The sequence below is a fragment of the Halichoeres trimaculatus genome, unplaced genomic scaffold (genome assembly GCF_033239565.1).
Source record: "Halichoeres trimaculatus isolate MK-OKI-2021-1 unplaced genomic scaffold, fHalTri1.1 fHalTri1_scaffold_24, whole genome shotgun sequence".
In the NCBI taxonomy this organism is placed as follows: Eukaryota; Metazoa; Chordata; class Actinopteri; order Labriformes; family Labridae; genus Halichoeres; species Halichoeres trimaculatus.
In genome coordinates, this window is record NW_027437202.1 from 970,387 (window position 1) to 985,496 (window position 15,110).

At 42.2% G+C, this 15,110-nt stretch overlaps 1 protein-coding gene across 1 annotated transcript in view; it reads left to right on the forward strand.

The window, feature by feature from the left end:
- The window catches only part of LOC141786023 (gamma-aminobutyric acid receptor subunit alpha-5-like), a 30,635-nt gene extending 15,745 nt beyond the window's left edge, over positions 1–14,890 (forward strand). Inside the window, exons 7-10 of the mRNA XM_074664717.1 lie at positions 4,189–4,332; positions 10,689–10,841; positions 10,952–11,163; positions 13,183–14,890. Coding sequence (XP_074520818.1) covers positions 4,189–4,332; positions 10,689–10,841; positions 10,952–11,163; positions 13,183–13,482 — 809 coding nt within the window. The 3' untranslated portion in view covers positions 13,483–14,890. The remainder of the gene's footprint in view (positions 1–4,188; positions 4,333–10,688; positions 10,842–10,951; positions 11,164–13,182) is intronic.
- Positions 14,891–15,110: the final 220 nt, after the last annotated feature.

A 15,110-nucleotide genomic window follows, 5' to 3' on the forward strand; every position in this document is an offset into this window, starting at 1 on the left:
TTTTTATTTTATTAATTTAATATTTTTCACAAAGACCCTGGAGAGGAACTCCATTTTTAAGTTTAACAACCTGTATTTTTTAATATTTAACTCTAACCTGATATTGATCATTTAAAATTCAACCATGTCATTAATGCTGTCAGTGATTAGAAGTTACATGAAAATACAAGTACATCATCAGCATATCGAGAATTTCTGTTCTACAATCGCTTTAATTTCTTTAACTGTTTCCTGTTGGAAACTAATGAGAAGTTAGTCTCTTTTTAATAAACTGCACTGCTCTGCTAATGCCTTAATTTCATTTCATTTTTTATGTTGTGTGAATGAGGCCATCTACATTCATGCTATCACATTCAATTATTTTAAAAGGGTAATTATCTTTTTTCTTCAAGTGCCTCCTTAAGGAGCCAATTTATGCTTCAATTAATTTATCAAATACATTAAAATTAATTTAATTTAATTTAATTTTAAAACAGATCTTAAGTGGATTTTTCACTTTACCTCATTTGTAAAAATGTTTTCATGCATTTTCAGCTTGGTGACAGGTTACCTGTGGCTTACTCCCCAGCTACTTTCATCTGGCTCCACATTGGCTGATTATACAGAACATACAAACAGTTTTTGGAAAGCCATACTAAGTTCCAGCTGTATTTAGGGGGTTTTGGGGGGTCAAGAAGACGCCTAATCCAATCCTTTACAAACCTTGACCCATTGTGCAGATTTTGCCTCTGTAGGGCAAAGTTGTAGGTAGAGTCCTGGAGTAAAAAGTGAAGTTGGTCAAGGCTAAAGGAAAGTAATCCCTTCTTCTGGCCCACACAACCCAATCCTTATTTACCTGCTGGCCTGCAGCCACGCAGCTCACAGAAATACTCTGAGTAGTTTAAGCAAATGTCAGGCACATACTAGATGGTTAGCTTAGTGGTGCGTAGCATTGAATTGAAGAACCAATCCTTTCTTGCAAAACAAAATTTAAAAAAGTATATTAATTCTTTTGCCGAATGCATCTTCATGTTCTGTAGCCAGTAACATTGTAGATCATCAGTCATGTGTTTTGGCATCTTTAAAGTGCATGTACCTCTTACACTCTAACTTTACAGTTCTAATAGCAAGAAATGACTAGTTTGCATCCACTTGCCAAAGAGGGCTGGTGACATGGCAACAAACTTAAAGAGGGGGTATTGTGTTTCCTTTTTTTTTTTTTTTTTTTACTCATAATTCTGTCCCCCTGTTGCCCCCATATCACTATTTTTCTAACACATTATCATTATATTACTCCAGACTATTTCTAAAACACTTACTTTTTAGCTGCTATCTCTTTAAAGCTTCCTGCCCCAAAAAACCCCCATCGTTCTAATTGGCCAACTCTCTTGAGACAGAGCTATGGGCTGACCTCTCTGTTAAAGCTGCCCTTCTCAACTTGTCATGAACCAGTTAGGACATCCTTATGTGGTGACCACATTATTTCAGCAGGTCTTGTTAAGATCTGATGATAATTTTAGAACTAAGCATTTTGATCAGCGAACAGACAGATTTGGGAGTTCTGAAACATACAAATATGTGGAGGTTTAAAAATCTGCACACATTTATTCAAGACATTAAGCCCCTCTTCAAAGCAGAATAACCCCTCTTTAATTTTTTCCTAAATATGGTTGTTGTTGATGTATCCAGAGCAGTTGGTAAACTCACTGGTTTCTTAAAATGAGTCTGAAAGGGGCACATGTCGAGGATTTGCGGCACAGACTGGAGACGAGATGCCACCCACACTCTATGAACTCATCGTGGACACCTGTTCATAAAAAGACTAGTCTGTGTTTGTGTCAGGACGGGTGCTTCAAAACGACTCGCGACTCATTATTGCATAAATTTGCATATGATGATGATGATGTCAGGTGGGATGTGACAAAAAAACAAAATATGGTCTCATGACTCATCCCTCAGCCTTTCTAGCCTTCAACCCACAGTCATCCTGCTGAGCATACTGTACGAAGCAGTGAATCATTCCACGACTGCTCTTCTTTGGAGACTTTTGACGACTTCTCCTTGGAGTCTTTGGCAGTTACTTCCTGGTTAGGTTGGGCAGATTGGGCGCTGTTGAGTAGGTGCTGAGTTTGGCTGGGATGTAGCTACCTTGCCTCCCAAACAAGCCGTGATCAGCAAATCATTAAGTGTGAACTGCTGTAAAGTTGGCACGCATGCATCGTCTTGTTTGCCAAACTCTTTAGCTCTTCCTCCATGTAATGAAATTCACCAATAATCCCTCATTCTAATCTAACTACCCTACAATTAAGGGCACGGCCTTCGGCCTGGCAGCGCCCAAATTTAAACACTACACGTACTGTACACCAGTTCGAGGGCTGCCAAGCCGACACCCAGAATAGAAACAGTGAAGTAAAGATCTAATCTGCTGACCATAAATACACAATGCCAACCCTGTTACACAAGTTCACAGTAGGGTTTAATATGTGATTGTGACAGTCAGCAGAACAAAGTGGAAACACTGTCTTTGAGACTCCTAGCAAGCAGATGGTGCATTCAGGAACATTGGACTTTTCTTTAGACTGCTGCTAAGGCTGGGCAGTTCATTGAAAAATAATCCAAACCAACTTTTGCAGCTTTAACCAACGTAGAACTGCTGTGTTGCTTGTAATTCTCTCCCTATTAATACACAATTCCCTCAAAGCACACTACTGGTGGTGTAGTTACACGACAGGCAACTAGGTGTCACAGAGCGTAAAGGCTGCCAGAAAACCAGCAGAAGAAGAAGAAAAAGAAGAAGTAGCCAAGTGACCATGCGGCAACCTGCAGTTAAAAAATTTGAGACCATGTGGGAGTGCTAAAATCTGCTGTTTCTCAAGTGTCCACTAGGGGCTGGCTCTGGAAGTACTGAAAGTCACATACACACCAAGTTGAAAAAGGATGTTTTCACAGCAAAAATAATAAGGGTGGGGAAAAAAACAAAAATATGATATATCAGGATTTTTTGTTTGACAATATTAAAATCAGGATTCTTTGTCAAAAAATATGTTTCTGGAAAAAAAAAAAATTACCACTTTTCTCCAGCAGAGGGTAAAATTTTTCTGTCACATCACATGATGTGCATTTTTTGGGAAAATATTGCTGCCAATATAGTCAGTAGACATTATCATTATCGTTTCTCTTTTTCACATGGTCTGGTGTAGAAAATAAAAAAGCAAAAAATTGCAAAAAAAAAAAAAAATGGAAAAAATTGCAAAAATCATAAATATCGAAGAATTGCAATTCAAATTGAATCAACACCCCAAAAATCTTAATGGAATCAATTTGCAAGAACAGCATATTCTCCCAGCCATAAGAAAAAAAAAATTACAGCCTGGGTCAAAACATGTCTCGTCCAAATGGCTAATTCCAATATCACCACACTGTACAAGGGGTGAATTTTTTACGAACTCTGCAGTCTGGAAGATATTAAGATTCCAAGATTTCCCACTCAGAGGCCCAGCTCAGCACATGTTACTGACAGGGGCCTTGTAGCTGTTAGTGTGGAGTCTCAAAGCCCGCCCTGATTCCAATATTGCTGCACCTGCCGATTTGCTTCAAAATTCTTTTTCAGAAACAGATGGGTGATGTCAGAAAGACTATGTCCACTGAGTACATTTGCATGCAGATTGAGAAATTGGACTATGAGCTTAGTCATCACGAGATCAGACTATGAAAATGCATGTAAACAGCTTAGTCAGACTGAGAAGAGACTGAGCATAGCTTGATTGACACAAGTAGATAATGCGGTTGCTATTGGACTGAGACTCAGAAGTCATGGAGGAAAACTCAAACACAAAATAAACTGAGTTGACAGTGGTGTAATCATGCGTTGAAATTGAGGTAAAAGGTTCAAGTAATCAAAATTTTGACTGTTTGCCATAGCACAACCCCAGCTACGACTGAAAAACACGGGGTTACAATGTCTTACACAGGATTTGTGTTAGGGCACAAAATTACCCCTGACAAAAAGTGCGGGTAGAGTTGGGAAAAAACATGTCACAACCACCCCCAGAAAGCGCTCCCAGGGCTACCTCCCTGGCAAGAAATATCTGTCAGTCCAATTTACCTGAAAACAAACCTTGCTTGCATTTTTATTTATTTATCTTTTGCAAGAAAATGAACTTGCTCTGAATTGAAGTGCTTATTTATAGCTCTCCCTCTCTCCTCCAGATGCCTATCCTGTCTCAGAAGTGGTCTACACCTGGACCCAGGGAGCTGCTAAATCTGTGGTAGTGGCAGAGGATGGCTCCAGACTCAACCAGTACCATCTGATTGGACAAACCGCCGGGATAGAAGACGTCCACACGAGCAGAGGTGTGTGTGTTTGAGTGTTAGACTAGCATGTCTCGTGCTAATATGGAAAAAGAAACAGGATTCAGGAATTTAGCTGTTAGTGTTACTTATTACACATTTAATGACTCACAGCCTCAGAGGTCTCTGGTGTGAGCGGACTTTCACTGAAATGTTGAGCTCCAGTTTACAGGGTCACTGTTTTCTTCAATGGTCATGATCACATTCTACTAAACAGGCTAGTTCATCTTATTGAAAGATTTGAGCCTCTGAGCTCAGGCACAGGGTTGTGGAGTCCCTCCTCAAACTATAAATGTGGATAAGACGTCCTTCATCTTGAGTGCGACAAAATCCCTGAATCTTTCAAAATGACTGATGAGATCTAAACCCAGTGACCTCCCTCGTTAACCTTATGGTCTCTAGCCAAGCGACAGTCTCTGGTGTTGTAAAAAGAAGTGTCCTAAGAGGCGGCTTTAATCTGGCTCAAAAGCCAAGAAACCATGTAAGAGCTCACACTAGTACAGTCCACACCATGTCCTCTGAAATCTGGTCTTATTGCTTTATAATATGACACATTTGTACAAAACTGTTGCATGTTTTGTCAGCAAAGGATTGAAAGCATAATTAATCCTATATAGACCAATGCGCTGTTTGTAAACAGTCAAGGCTGTGGAGTACAATGGTTGCTCAAGACAACACATTTTTCTAAATGACTAACACCAATTTGACGGATGGTAAATGACTCACAGGTTCATGAGACATTTTAGAGGAGAAATCTGACATGTACCCCAGAGTAGAGTCTGGACATGCAAGTCCCTCTGTGTATGTGACTGCATTTATCTGTAGACACCTAACAAACTGTGAAATATAAAGACATGAACTTGTGTCAATGAACCTGAAACCCTCCCAACCAATAAGAGCAGAGCTGTCTGAGACCTGGGTCATAACCAAGGAGCCAGAAAACTACCTCGATAGTGAACTGCACCAAATCTATCAGAATATTGATGGTTTTCTTGATGATATACTGTAATTTTACTCTGAACATAAAAACCTTTTACTGAATGTATTCACGTATATTTAGACTCCATATTTGGTCATAACCTCGGACCAAACCAACTTTTTCATTCACAAAGAAAAAACTGTATTTGGAATATCAGCCATATGGTACCGATGCCCGGTACCTGATAATTGGTACTAATACTCAACAGTACCAGTTTTGGGTACTTTTTTGTGTTTTTGTGGTAAAAAAATATCAATTTGTCGAAAATTATTATTTTTTTCATTTTCATTTATTTCTCAATGCATAACCTTATAATGCTGTGTTCATGTCTAGCATGGAAAATCACCTACTCTTCCACTCCCTCACAGTCACAGGGATGCGTTTAGGTACCCAAGCATGGTACCTTTTGGTTTAACGTGAATCGGTACCTGGTATTTTTGCTAGAATTTGGTCAGTACCAATAAAAGTACCTATTTTGGAACCTATTCCCAAACACAGCCTCAGACATTGCTGGTGTTTCAGTGTAAAGTGTGACCTTGTTAACTGGTGACGCTCAGCTGACAATCACTGACATCTTTGGCCAGGAGTCACCAGTTTGCACGGTCACTCTTTTCTTCAATACACCAGCTTCTTTGTAACAGTCTCAACTGGATAGAAATTGACTTCATGGTATAGTTTCATTTCTGGCAACTGACCTCAGAACAACCAAACATTTTTATGCTGCTTCCAGCTTTAATTTAGTGTTTAAAGGACGATAACTCATCTGAATGAATGGAGTTAAACACTTCTTCTAGCATCAATTTGCCCTGTCTAAATCATTTTTAAAAGTTTATTTTGAGAGATATAAGTTAAAAACAATCACCAAGTAATAACCTCAACAGGTCCCATGTTGTTTAAAAAGCTTTGATTAAAGAGGGAGGTTTGGTTTTTTTTTTGTCTTAATTCTGTCCCTCTGGTGCTCCCGTAGTAGTTTACATAATTTACAGCTCAAAATAAAAATCTATTTCCCTCTCACCGTTTTAGAAAACCTTTATTTCAGCCTCTGTCTGAATGCTGTTTCTTTAGAGCTCCCTGCTCCCTCTGATTGGCTAGCACCTCAGTGTTTGAGGCCCACACCTCCAACATGTAAACATGAAGATTTTACCCCAACCCTAATTTCAGAACACAGCATTTTGATTATTTTACAGGCAGATTTATGTGAGGAGGTTTTAAAACCTGCATGTTTACTCTGAACATCTTGCCCTGGATGTAAATAATTGTAGATTAGACGAGATAAGCGCTGCATGTGAAGCAGAGTAACTGCAGCAAACATTTTCAGGAGCTCAGAATCAATGAGTGAAGTGTAGTAGAGGAGAGTAGCCTATCCCTCACACAACCAGCTGTCTACAGGCTGGGACAGCACTGTCAAACAACACTTATCCCTGCATGAGCCCATGCGCACACACGCACACACCAACACACACACACAGCTAGATAGAGACCTGAGACCTAGGGTTAATCCCCCCGTCCAACCACCCATCAGCTTTTGCATAAGAAGATGACATCACAGATCAGCGAGGGATTGGTTGGTCGGCTGTCTCTGAGTGTATCCGTGTGCTGGTGGGTCTCTCACACTTATCTTGTGATTAATAAATGTCCTGTAATAATAGTAACACCACAGAGAGCTGGTGCATTACAAGTGGGTGAACATGACCTGTTTGACTCTTAGTTGCACCTGAACCACGTGTGGTATTCTGGCAGCATATTGAAAAAGAGTGATTTTATGCTTGTTGATCATAAAAAGAAGCATTGTAAAAGACTAAAAACCTGATTAAGTTCCTGACAATGGTAGCAAAAGACATCTGTGTGCGTCTGCCGCTGTGTCGGGATTGGACAGCCTCGCTGCCTGAGGTGGGGGATGGGGCATTTGAAGGCATCTGCTTAAAACTCTTATGTAAAACCTAACTGTAATACACTTCCCTCCCAGCCTCGAGTAGAATCATTATTAAAAGCGTGGATTTCCCTTGTTTTTTCTTTTTTTTTTCATTTGCTCAGCTCAAACCTTGCTTTTTTTCTGTCAGGCTGGCTCAGTTGTTGAAACGAAGGGTTAAAGGGTTTAAAGGTTGAGGGAGGGGAGTGCTTTCAGAATGACGTGAGGATGATTTACTTGCTGCATGATTGATCCATCATCATTCAGATAAGTTAGCCATCAGCTAACCTGTTGACAAAAGGTTGGCTGAACATTTTTTTCAGCTTCTACTTTGTAGTTTTCAGTATTATCCCATGCAATATTTCAACGTGGACAGTCGCATGCCTGTATCAGTGGTTCTGGTAATGTGACGGGTCACGTGGAAGACATGATGCAGCATTATTAATGCCCTTCCAGCCACATTTGTGACATTTTTAATGACTCCTGTTAAGTCAGTCTTTATGGTAAAAGGTGTTGAGAGCTGTTTTTTTTTTATTAAAAAGGAGCTGAAACCTCCCAAATTCAGAGGATGTTTGATGGTAGTTACACGAAACAGTGAAAGGCTCTGCCATGCCATGCAAAGAGTTGCACCGCTAACACAACACTGATCTGTGCTCGTCATGCTAGGGGCAAAGGTTAAATTAGCAGGTTGATGTTTTTTTCAAGAAATAGTAGGTCTTTAATTCAGCCCTAACCCATGTTCCATCTGGCCCAGAAAACTAACCTCAACCGGTGTGCCAGCCCCTAACACGGATACCATCAACCCAAAAGACTCACCATAACTCCCAACCCTAACCTGGATGCCAAGAAAATCATCCTTGCCCTTCACCCTAACCTTAACCCATCCTAGCCCAAACCCCTAACCCCATACAGCAAACAAGACCCACCCTAACCGTAACCCAACCTAATCTTAACCTGAATGCTATCCAGCCAAGAAGACTCACCGTAACCCCAAACCCTGACCTCAGCCCACCCTAGCTAAAACCCTAACCTGGATGCTATCAGCCCAAGAAGACTCACCCTAACCCTTAACCCTAACCTTACCCCACCTTAACCCACCCTAACCCCTAACCCTTGTCTGGGTGCCATCCAGTCAAGAAGACTTGCCCTAACCCTATCCCCCAACCTTAACCCACCCAAACCTCTTACCCTAACCTGGATGCTTTCCACCTAAGGAGACTCACCCTAACCCTAAACCCTGACCCTCAGCTCACCCTAGCTAAAACCCTAACCTGGATGCTATCCGCCCAAGAAGACTCACCCTAACCCTAAACCCTAACCTTACCCCAACTTGACCCACCCTAACCCCTAACCCTAGTCTGGGTGCCATCCAGTCAAGAAGACTCGCCCTTGCCGTAAACCCTAACCGTAACCCACCCAAACGCCTAACCCTAACCTGGATGCCATTTAGTCAAAAACACTCGCCCTAACCTTCACCCAACCTAACCCTAACTTGGATGCCATCCAATCAAGAATACTTTCCCTAACCCTATCCCCCAACCTTAACCCACCCAAACCCCTAACCCTAACCTGAAGCCTTGCCGCGATCAAGCAAATCAGCTCTCCATCAGAACCCATCAGACTTGAGTATTACTGGATAACACCTCAAAAATGGAAGCTCTGGTGGCATGTAGATATCAAAAATAAGGGAGACTATTGCTTGATTCAAAGAAACCTGACCCTTGCCTACTTTGTTAGTGGGTCCAAAAGTCAGTGAATCCCCAGTAAAGTCAAGGTCAAATAATTATCTCAGCACTTGATAATGTTACCAAGGAGTTATGGACATTACTTCCTGCAAATCTAGGAGGGAAAGTCTATTCATGATTCTAACAGGCCTCAAAGTTCAGCAATGCATTGGATTAGCAGTTTTCTAGCATTTTATTAGCATTCCCATAAAAGAGGACATATCAGGACATATCAGAAACTGAAATTGTCTCTTGCATTGACATTAGCTGATAGTCAAAGACTCTGGAGCCTTCATGTCATGTTGTATGGGTGTGTTGTTATGAGCCTTTACTTAGCACTTCTAATATTAGACGACACTTCCATTTGTAGTACAACCGATTTGTCTTAAAAGGATCTGCCTTCTCCTGTCTCAGACGGCAGCATCTTTCCCAAAATAACCCTCATTCTAAACTAAGTCGCTGTCTGAGCTTCTATTTCAGTTTGAAGGGACCTGTAGGAGTCGTACAGATTCGTCCTCCTTGGTAGATTTCTCTGCTTACCCTTCAAAAGAGGAGGAAAGGTGACAAATACTTTTGGACTCACCAGTTGACCAACATGGCCGCATTGTTCTCGGATATAAAAGGTATTTCCCCTTGGACGTGGCAGAAAAGATATCCATGGGATAAAAGCAGTACAGCCCGCCAGAGGAGCATGTTCCTCCTGATTCCTCCGCCCCCAGTCCTGTTGGGATCCATGCATCAAGGGCGAAAGAGACCCTGGGGTGTCCCAGGTTGGCAGCCTGGATGTTTCCAACAGCAGAAGCAGTTGATGGGGTAGTTGTGAGCCAGACAGCCTGGAGTCATGAGGGCGTCAGAGGGCCCAGGTGTTGGGGTCGCAGCTGAAATTAGTGGTGATCTCCTGATCCAGGCACGGCCATGGCGGCGTGGTACATTTGCCTTTGGGGAGGCAAAACCCGCTCAACAAATCAACTATGTTCAGGCAGCTGTCACTTCTTTCCCATTGCTCGGTCTGTCTCCCCTTTGTGCGCCGGCCAGTTCTACAAACAGTGTTTGATCATCATTCCACAAAGAGCCGTCAGGTATCAAAAGGAAAAACCAGATAAAAGACGTCCTCTCGGTCAGCCCCCCTCCATCCCACCAGAGGTTAGCGCCACTAAACGTTCCCCTCTGTGGCTTGGAGTGTGTCCTTAGGTGTGTGTGTGTGTGTGCCTGTGCGTGTGCAGTGGCTGTCAGCAGTTTGAAGCCATGCTTCATGTGTGTTTCAGATGGTGCATGTGTGCGTGTCAGAGCCGGGATTGGCAGGCGGGAGTGGGGCGTGGCTTAGATCTCTGTAAGGATCCCGGGACAGGAAGCTCTCACCCCCACCAACACACACACACACACATACACACACACACACACACACACACACACACAAGTACTCCCTCTCCTTCTCTCACTGATGGCAGATTGTAACCAGGGATTAGGGAGGTTCAAAAATCCGATTTTTCCCAGTGAAAGCCTCATGTGTTACTGTGTGTGCGTGTGTGTGTGTGTGTGTTTAGTCAGGGAGGGAGAAAGAAGGAGAGCTGTGTATGTGCTCCACTGTGTGGAGGACAGTGGTCATTGGATTGTTAGTTCCCTACCTGCTCCTGCACTCACAAGCTGCTGCTAGCAGGAGGAGTTAAAGCTCCTGTTGTTTACCTGAGTGTGTTTTTATTCCTCCTCTCTAACTTTATGACCCGTTTCCTTCCCGCCCCCCCCTCAGGACAGTACACAGTGATGATGGCCCACTTCTACCTGAAGAGAAAGATTGGATATTTTGTCATCCAGACATATATGCCCTGCTTCATGACCGTCATCCTGTCTCAGGTGTCATTTTGGCTAAACAGGGAATCAGTCCCAGCTCGCACTGTCTTTGGTGAGGACGGCATATTCATTTATTCTTTTCATCATTTTATGTATCTCAGTAAAACTCCTCCCATGTCGCTGACAGCAAAAGCTGAGCTGTGAAAATATTCTCATCCCCAGGTGTGACCACCGTCCTGACCATGACGACCCTCAGTATCAGCGCCAGGAACTCACTCCCTAAAGTAGCATACGCTACAGCCATGGATTGGTTCATCGCCGTCTGTTACGCTTTTGTCTTCTCCGCCCTCATCGAGTTTGCCACAGTGAACTACTTCACCAAAAGGAGCTGGGCCTGGGATGGAAAGAAGGCTCTGGAAGCACAGCACCCAAAGGTACAGCTTGTTTCAAAGAAAAACACACACAATGAAGGGTTTTTGTAACTACACCATACATGAAAAGAATGTGCAGATGTTTCAGTGAAATAGGTCTGACCGTTGTTATTTTACAGTGGTATCACAAGCAGGGCTTTCTAAGTAATCTACCTTCTAGGTATATCCCTGATCCATAATGCAAAACTTCAAATGAGATAATTAGCAAAATAAAAGGTTATTCCTGAATTCCGTTCCTCACCTTTCCAATTTGGTCAGACAGAATTACCACGCAAGCCAGCAAAGTTGTAGCAGTAAAAGTAGAGAGGGTGTTTTTCCTCTGCTGAAAGTGATTTCTGTTTCTATTTAAGCCGTAAGCTTGTGTTTTAGTCCTTTAGTTGGTGTTTAAGCCTTTAGCTTGTGTTTTAGTCCTTTAGCTGGTGTTAAAGCCTTTAGCTTGTGTTTTAGTCCTTCAGCCCATGTTTTAGTCCCTTTAACTTGTGTTTTAGTCCTTCAGTCCATGTTTTAGTCCCTTTAGCTTGTGTTTTAGGTTTTTTTGCTTGTGTTTTAGGTTTTTAGCTTCTGTTTTAGTCCTTCAGCCCATGTTTTAGTCCCTTTAGCTTGTGTTTTTGTCCTTTAGCTTGTGTTTTAGGTTTTTTTAGCTTTTGTTTTAGGCAATTAGCCTGTGCTTCAGCCTTTAAATTGTGTTTTAGGCCTTAGGCTTGTGTTTTAGCCTTTAGCTTGTGGTTTGGGTCTTAAGCCTCTGTTTTAGGCCTTTAGCTAGCATTTTAGCCTTTAGCATGTGTTAAAGTCTTTAGCTTTGGCTTAGCTTGTGTTTTGCATGCAAGCTTGTTTTTTAAAGCCTTGGGCTTATGTTTTAGCCTTTACATGTTTTTTAGCCTTTAGCCAGGGTATTAGCCTTTTCGCTCATGTTTTACCCTTTAGCCTGTGCTTTACCTCTTTACATGTTTTTTACCCTTTAGTTCCTGTTTCATCCTATAGCTTGTGTTTTAGCCTTTAGCTCCTGGTGTAGTCCGTCAGCCCATGTTTTAGTCCCTTTAGCTTGTGTTTTAGGTTTTTTAGCTTGTGTTTTAGGCATTTAGCCTGTGCTTCAGCCTTTAAATTGTGTTTTAGGCCTTAGGCTTGTGTTTTAGCCTTTAGCTTGTGGTTTGGGTCTTAAGCCTCTGTTTTAGGCCTTTAGCTAGCATTTTAGCCTTTAGCATGTGTTTAAGTCTTTAGCTTTGGCTTAGCTTGTGTTTTGCATGCAAGCTTGTTTTTTAAAGCCTTGGGCTTATGTTTTAGCCTTTACATGTTTTTTAGCCTTTAGCCAGGGTATTAGCCTTTTCGCTCATGTTTTACCCTTTAGCCTGTGCTTTACCTCTTTACATGTTTTTTTAGCCTTTAGCTCCTGTTTACCTTTTTACATGTTTTTTAGCCTTTAGCTCCTGTTAAGCCTTTAGCTCCGGTTTCAGCCTTTAGCTCCGATTTCAGCCTTTAGCTACTGTTTTTTGCTTTTTAACTTGTGTTAAAACCTTTAGCTAGTGCTTTATCTTCCTCCTGTTTCTCTTTCTTCTGCTCTTCTGACCTTTTTCTGTCAGACAGTTAGGCTCCAGTGTCCACCATCACTACAAAATTAATCACAGAAATCGTTTTCAGCAGAGAAAAATACAGATCTCTCTTCTTACTGCTAAAATTCATCAGCCAGTGTAATGTTGTCATAGAGACCTAGATGTGCTGTAGATCAACCTGATCAGGAAGCTAAGAAGTAGCATTTTGAAATAACTTTTAGTGGTGCTGATAATCTCATTTTAACATGTGGATAAGGATCAGGCACATATCTAGAAGAGAGATTTTTCAAGATTACTTTGAAAGTAGTAGTACATTGATAGCTGTTTATAGAGCGCCCTCTGAAGGCTGTCTGCAGCTGCACCCGAAAACAATTTTGTAGGTGAATTTTTTCACAACTTGTTTTTCAAGCTTAACTCTTAACCCTATCTTCTTTAGACAAAGTGAAACTGATTCACTGTAATCTTCCTCTTGTAGAAACGAGACCCCATGGTGCTCTCCAAGAAGCCCAACAACGTCTGCTCAGCTGGGGTGAACTACACCCCCAACCTCACCAAGGACATCTCCATCTCCACCATCTCCAACACCACGACCGTGCAACTCCGGGCCTCTGAGACCAAGATGGTGGACCCTAAGAAGACCTACAACAGCGTCAGCAAGATCGACAAGATGTCACGGATAGTGTTTCCTGTTCTCTTTGGAACCTTCAACCTGGTGTACTGGGCGACGTACCTGAACAGAGAACCAGTGGTGAAAGGAGTGGTGACCTCCACATAATCTTTTTTTTTTTTTCAGAGACAGTTTGAGTAAAGGGTGGGGGTGGGGGGGTGACCAGCTTCTGTGCTTGAAGACCCGAAACAAACTTAACCCAGCTTACAAATTCAAGCGCTTTAAACCAATGCAAGTCTGCAACTACGGCCCTTTCCTCAGCTTTACGGCAAAGAATCTGCTACCAACACGTCCACCTCTTTTTCCATCCGTCCTGCTACGGTTTGCATGAAGCCCTCCTCAAACGGAAACAAGGACATCCTCTTCGACTCGAATACTGACTTCAGTTGCTGCTTCACGTGCCATACGGTCATACGAGGGAGGTTTAAATTCAACCCAAAAAATAAAGCGCTTCATATCCTTGCACTGAGCGAATGAGATCAAAAGAAAGTGCAATAAAACAGTGATTTAATTTAGGAAAAAATGAAGTATTAGTCGATATGTAAATAGTGATACTGAAGTGCATTAGAATCCACTCTTCTGCCCCTCTTTTGGAAAGGCCTTTACAAGTTTCTCCTCTCTGCAGGAGGTGCTCGTGTGTGTCCTGAAAGCTTCCCCGTTTGTTTCCAGGACAGATTCAGAATTGTGTTAAAACCAAATTCTGACAAAAACTCTCCATGGAAAGGAGCAGCGAGTGTGTGGCGTACATATCAGCAGCTGCAAGGCAAACACTGAGCCACCACCTCGAGGGACGGGTTTGCAAAGACAAAGTTCAACCTCTGAGTGCATTATGCTAATCGCCCAGACACATTTCTAGGTCCTTTTTTTTCCAGTGTTAGTGGAGTTTATTTCTTGGGAATATTGGGTTTATTTTTACTTGGTGTATTTTTAAACTTCAAAACATTTTCAAAAATACACCTCCAAGCTTTCCACCTTCTTCAGAGAGGAGCACAGAGGGGATTTAGTTAGCAGCTAACTCTGGTTTCTTCTCTATTTTGAGAGTGTATATTTCATGCAGTGTCCCTGCTTGAGGCCCACATCGATTGGCTTTCACCCCTCTGTTCTCATGTGCGAGGGAACCCGAAACAGTCTTCTTTCAGGGCTGGTTACTGTAGCTGGAAAACTACCTGATCACAGTCGTTTCATACTGAGCTTCTAATTTCTCGACCCACCGTACTTAACTCATTGACTGCCAGCCATTCTCAGAACATCTTGAACCATCAGGCTGCTCTTTATCTCTGAAGTACGGCGACACATCCTCAGCTCGAGTGTGAGTTGCCTGAACTTTTCTGACTTTTAAAGTCTTTTGCCATGTCACTGTCATCTCACATCTTCTCCTCATATCCATGCTGAGCTCTCGTCCAAAGAGCGCACCGCTCTCACCCACAGTAGTTTAAAAGTCTGATATTGACAAGCTCCATCAGACCCTACGTCCCCCTGCTGAAAAATATAGTTGACATCCAGTTGTAAACAGTTGTAATTGAACTGGGATCTATAGACGTCAGTGGCAGCGAATAAGTTGAGAAGCGCATGAACAACTTGCTAACTTTCAGTTAGCTAATCAGGATTGGCACTTAAAGCTAACACTCTTTCTGACCATATCATCTTTAAACCATCATCAAATCTGAGCAGTGGTCAAATTCTGTTGAGTTTTGACAGGATTACAGCTGTTAGAGTTCAACCAGAGCCTTCCTTAC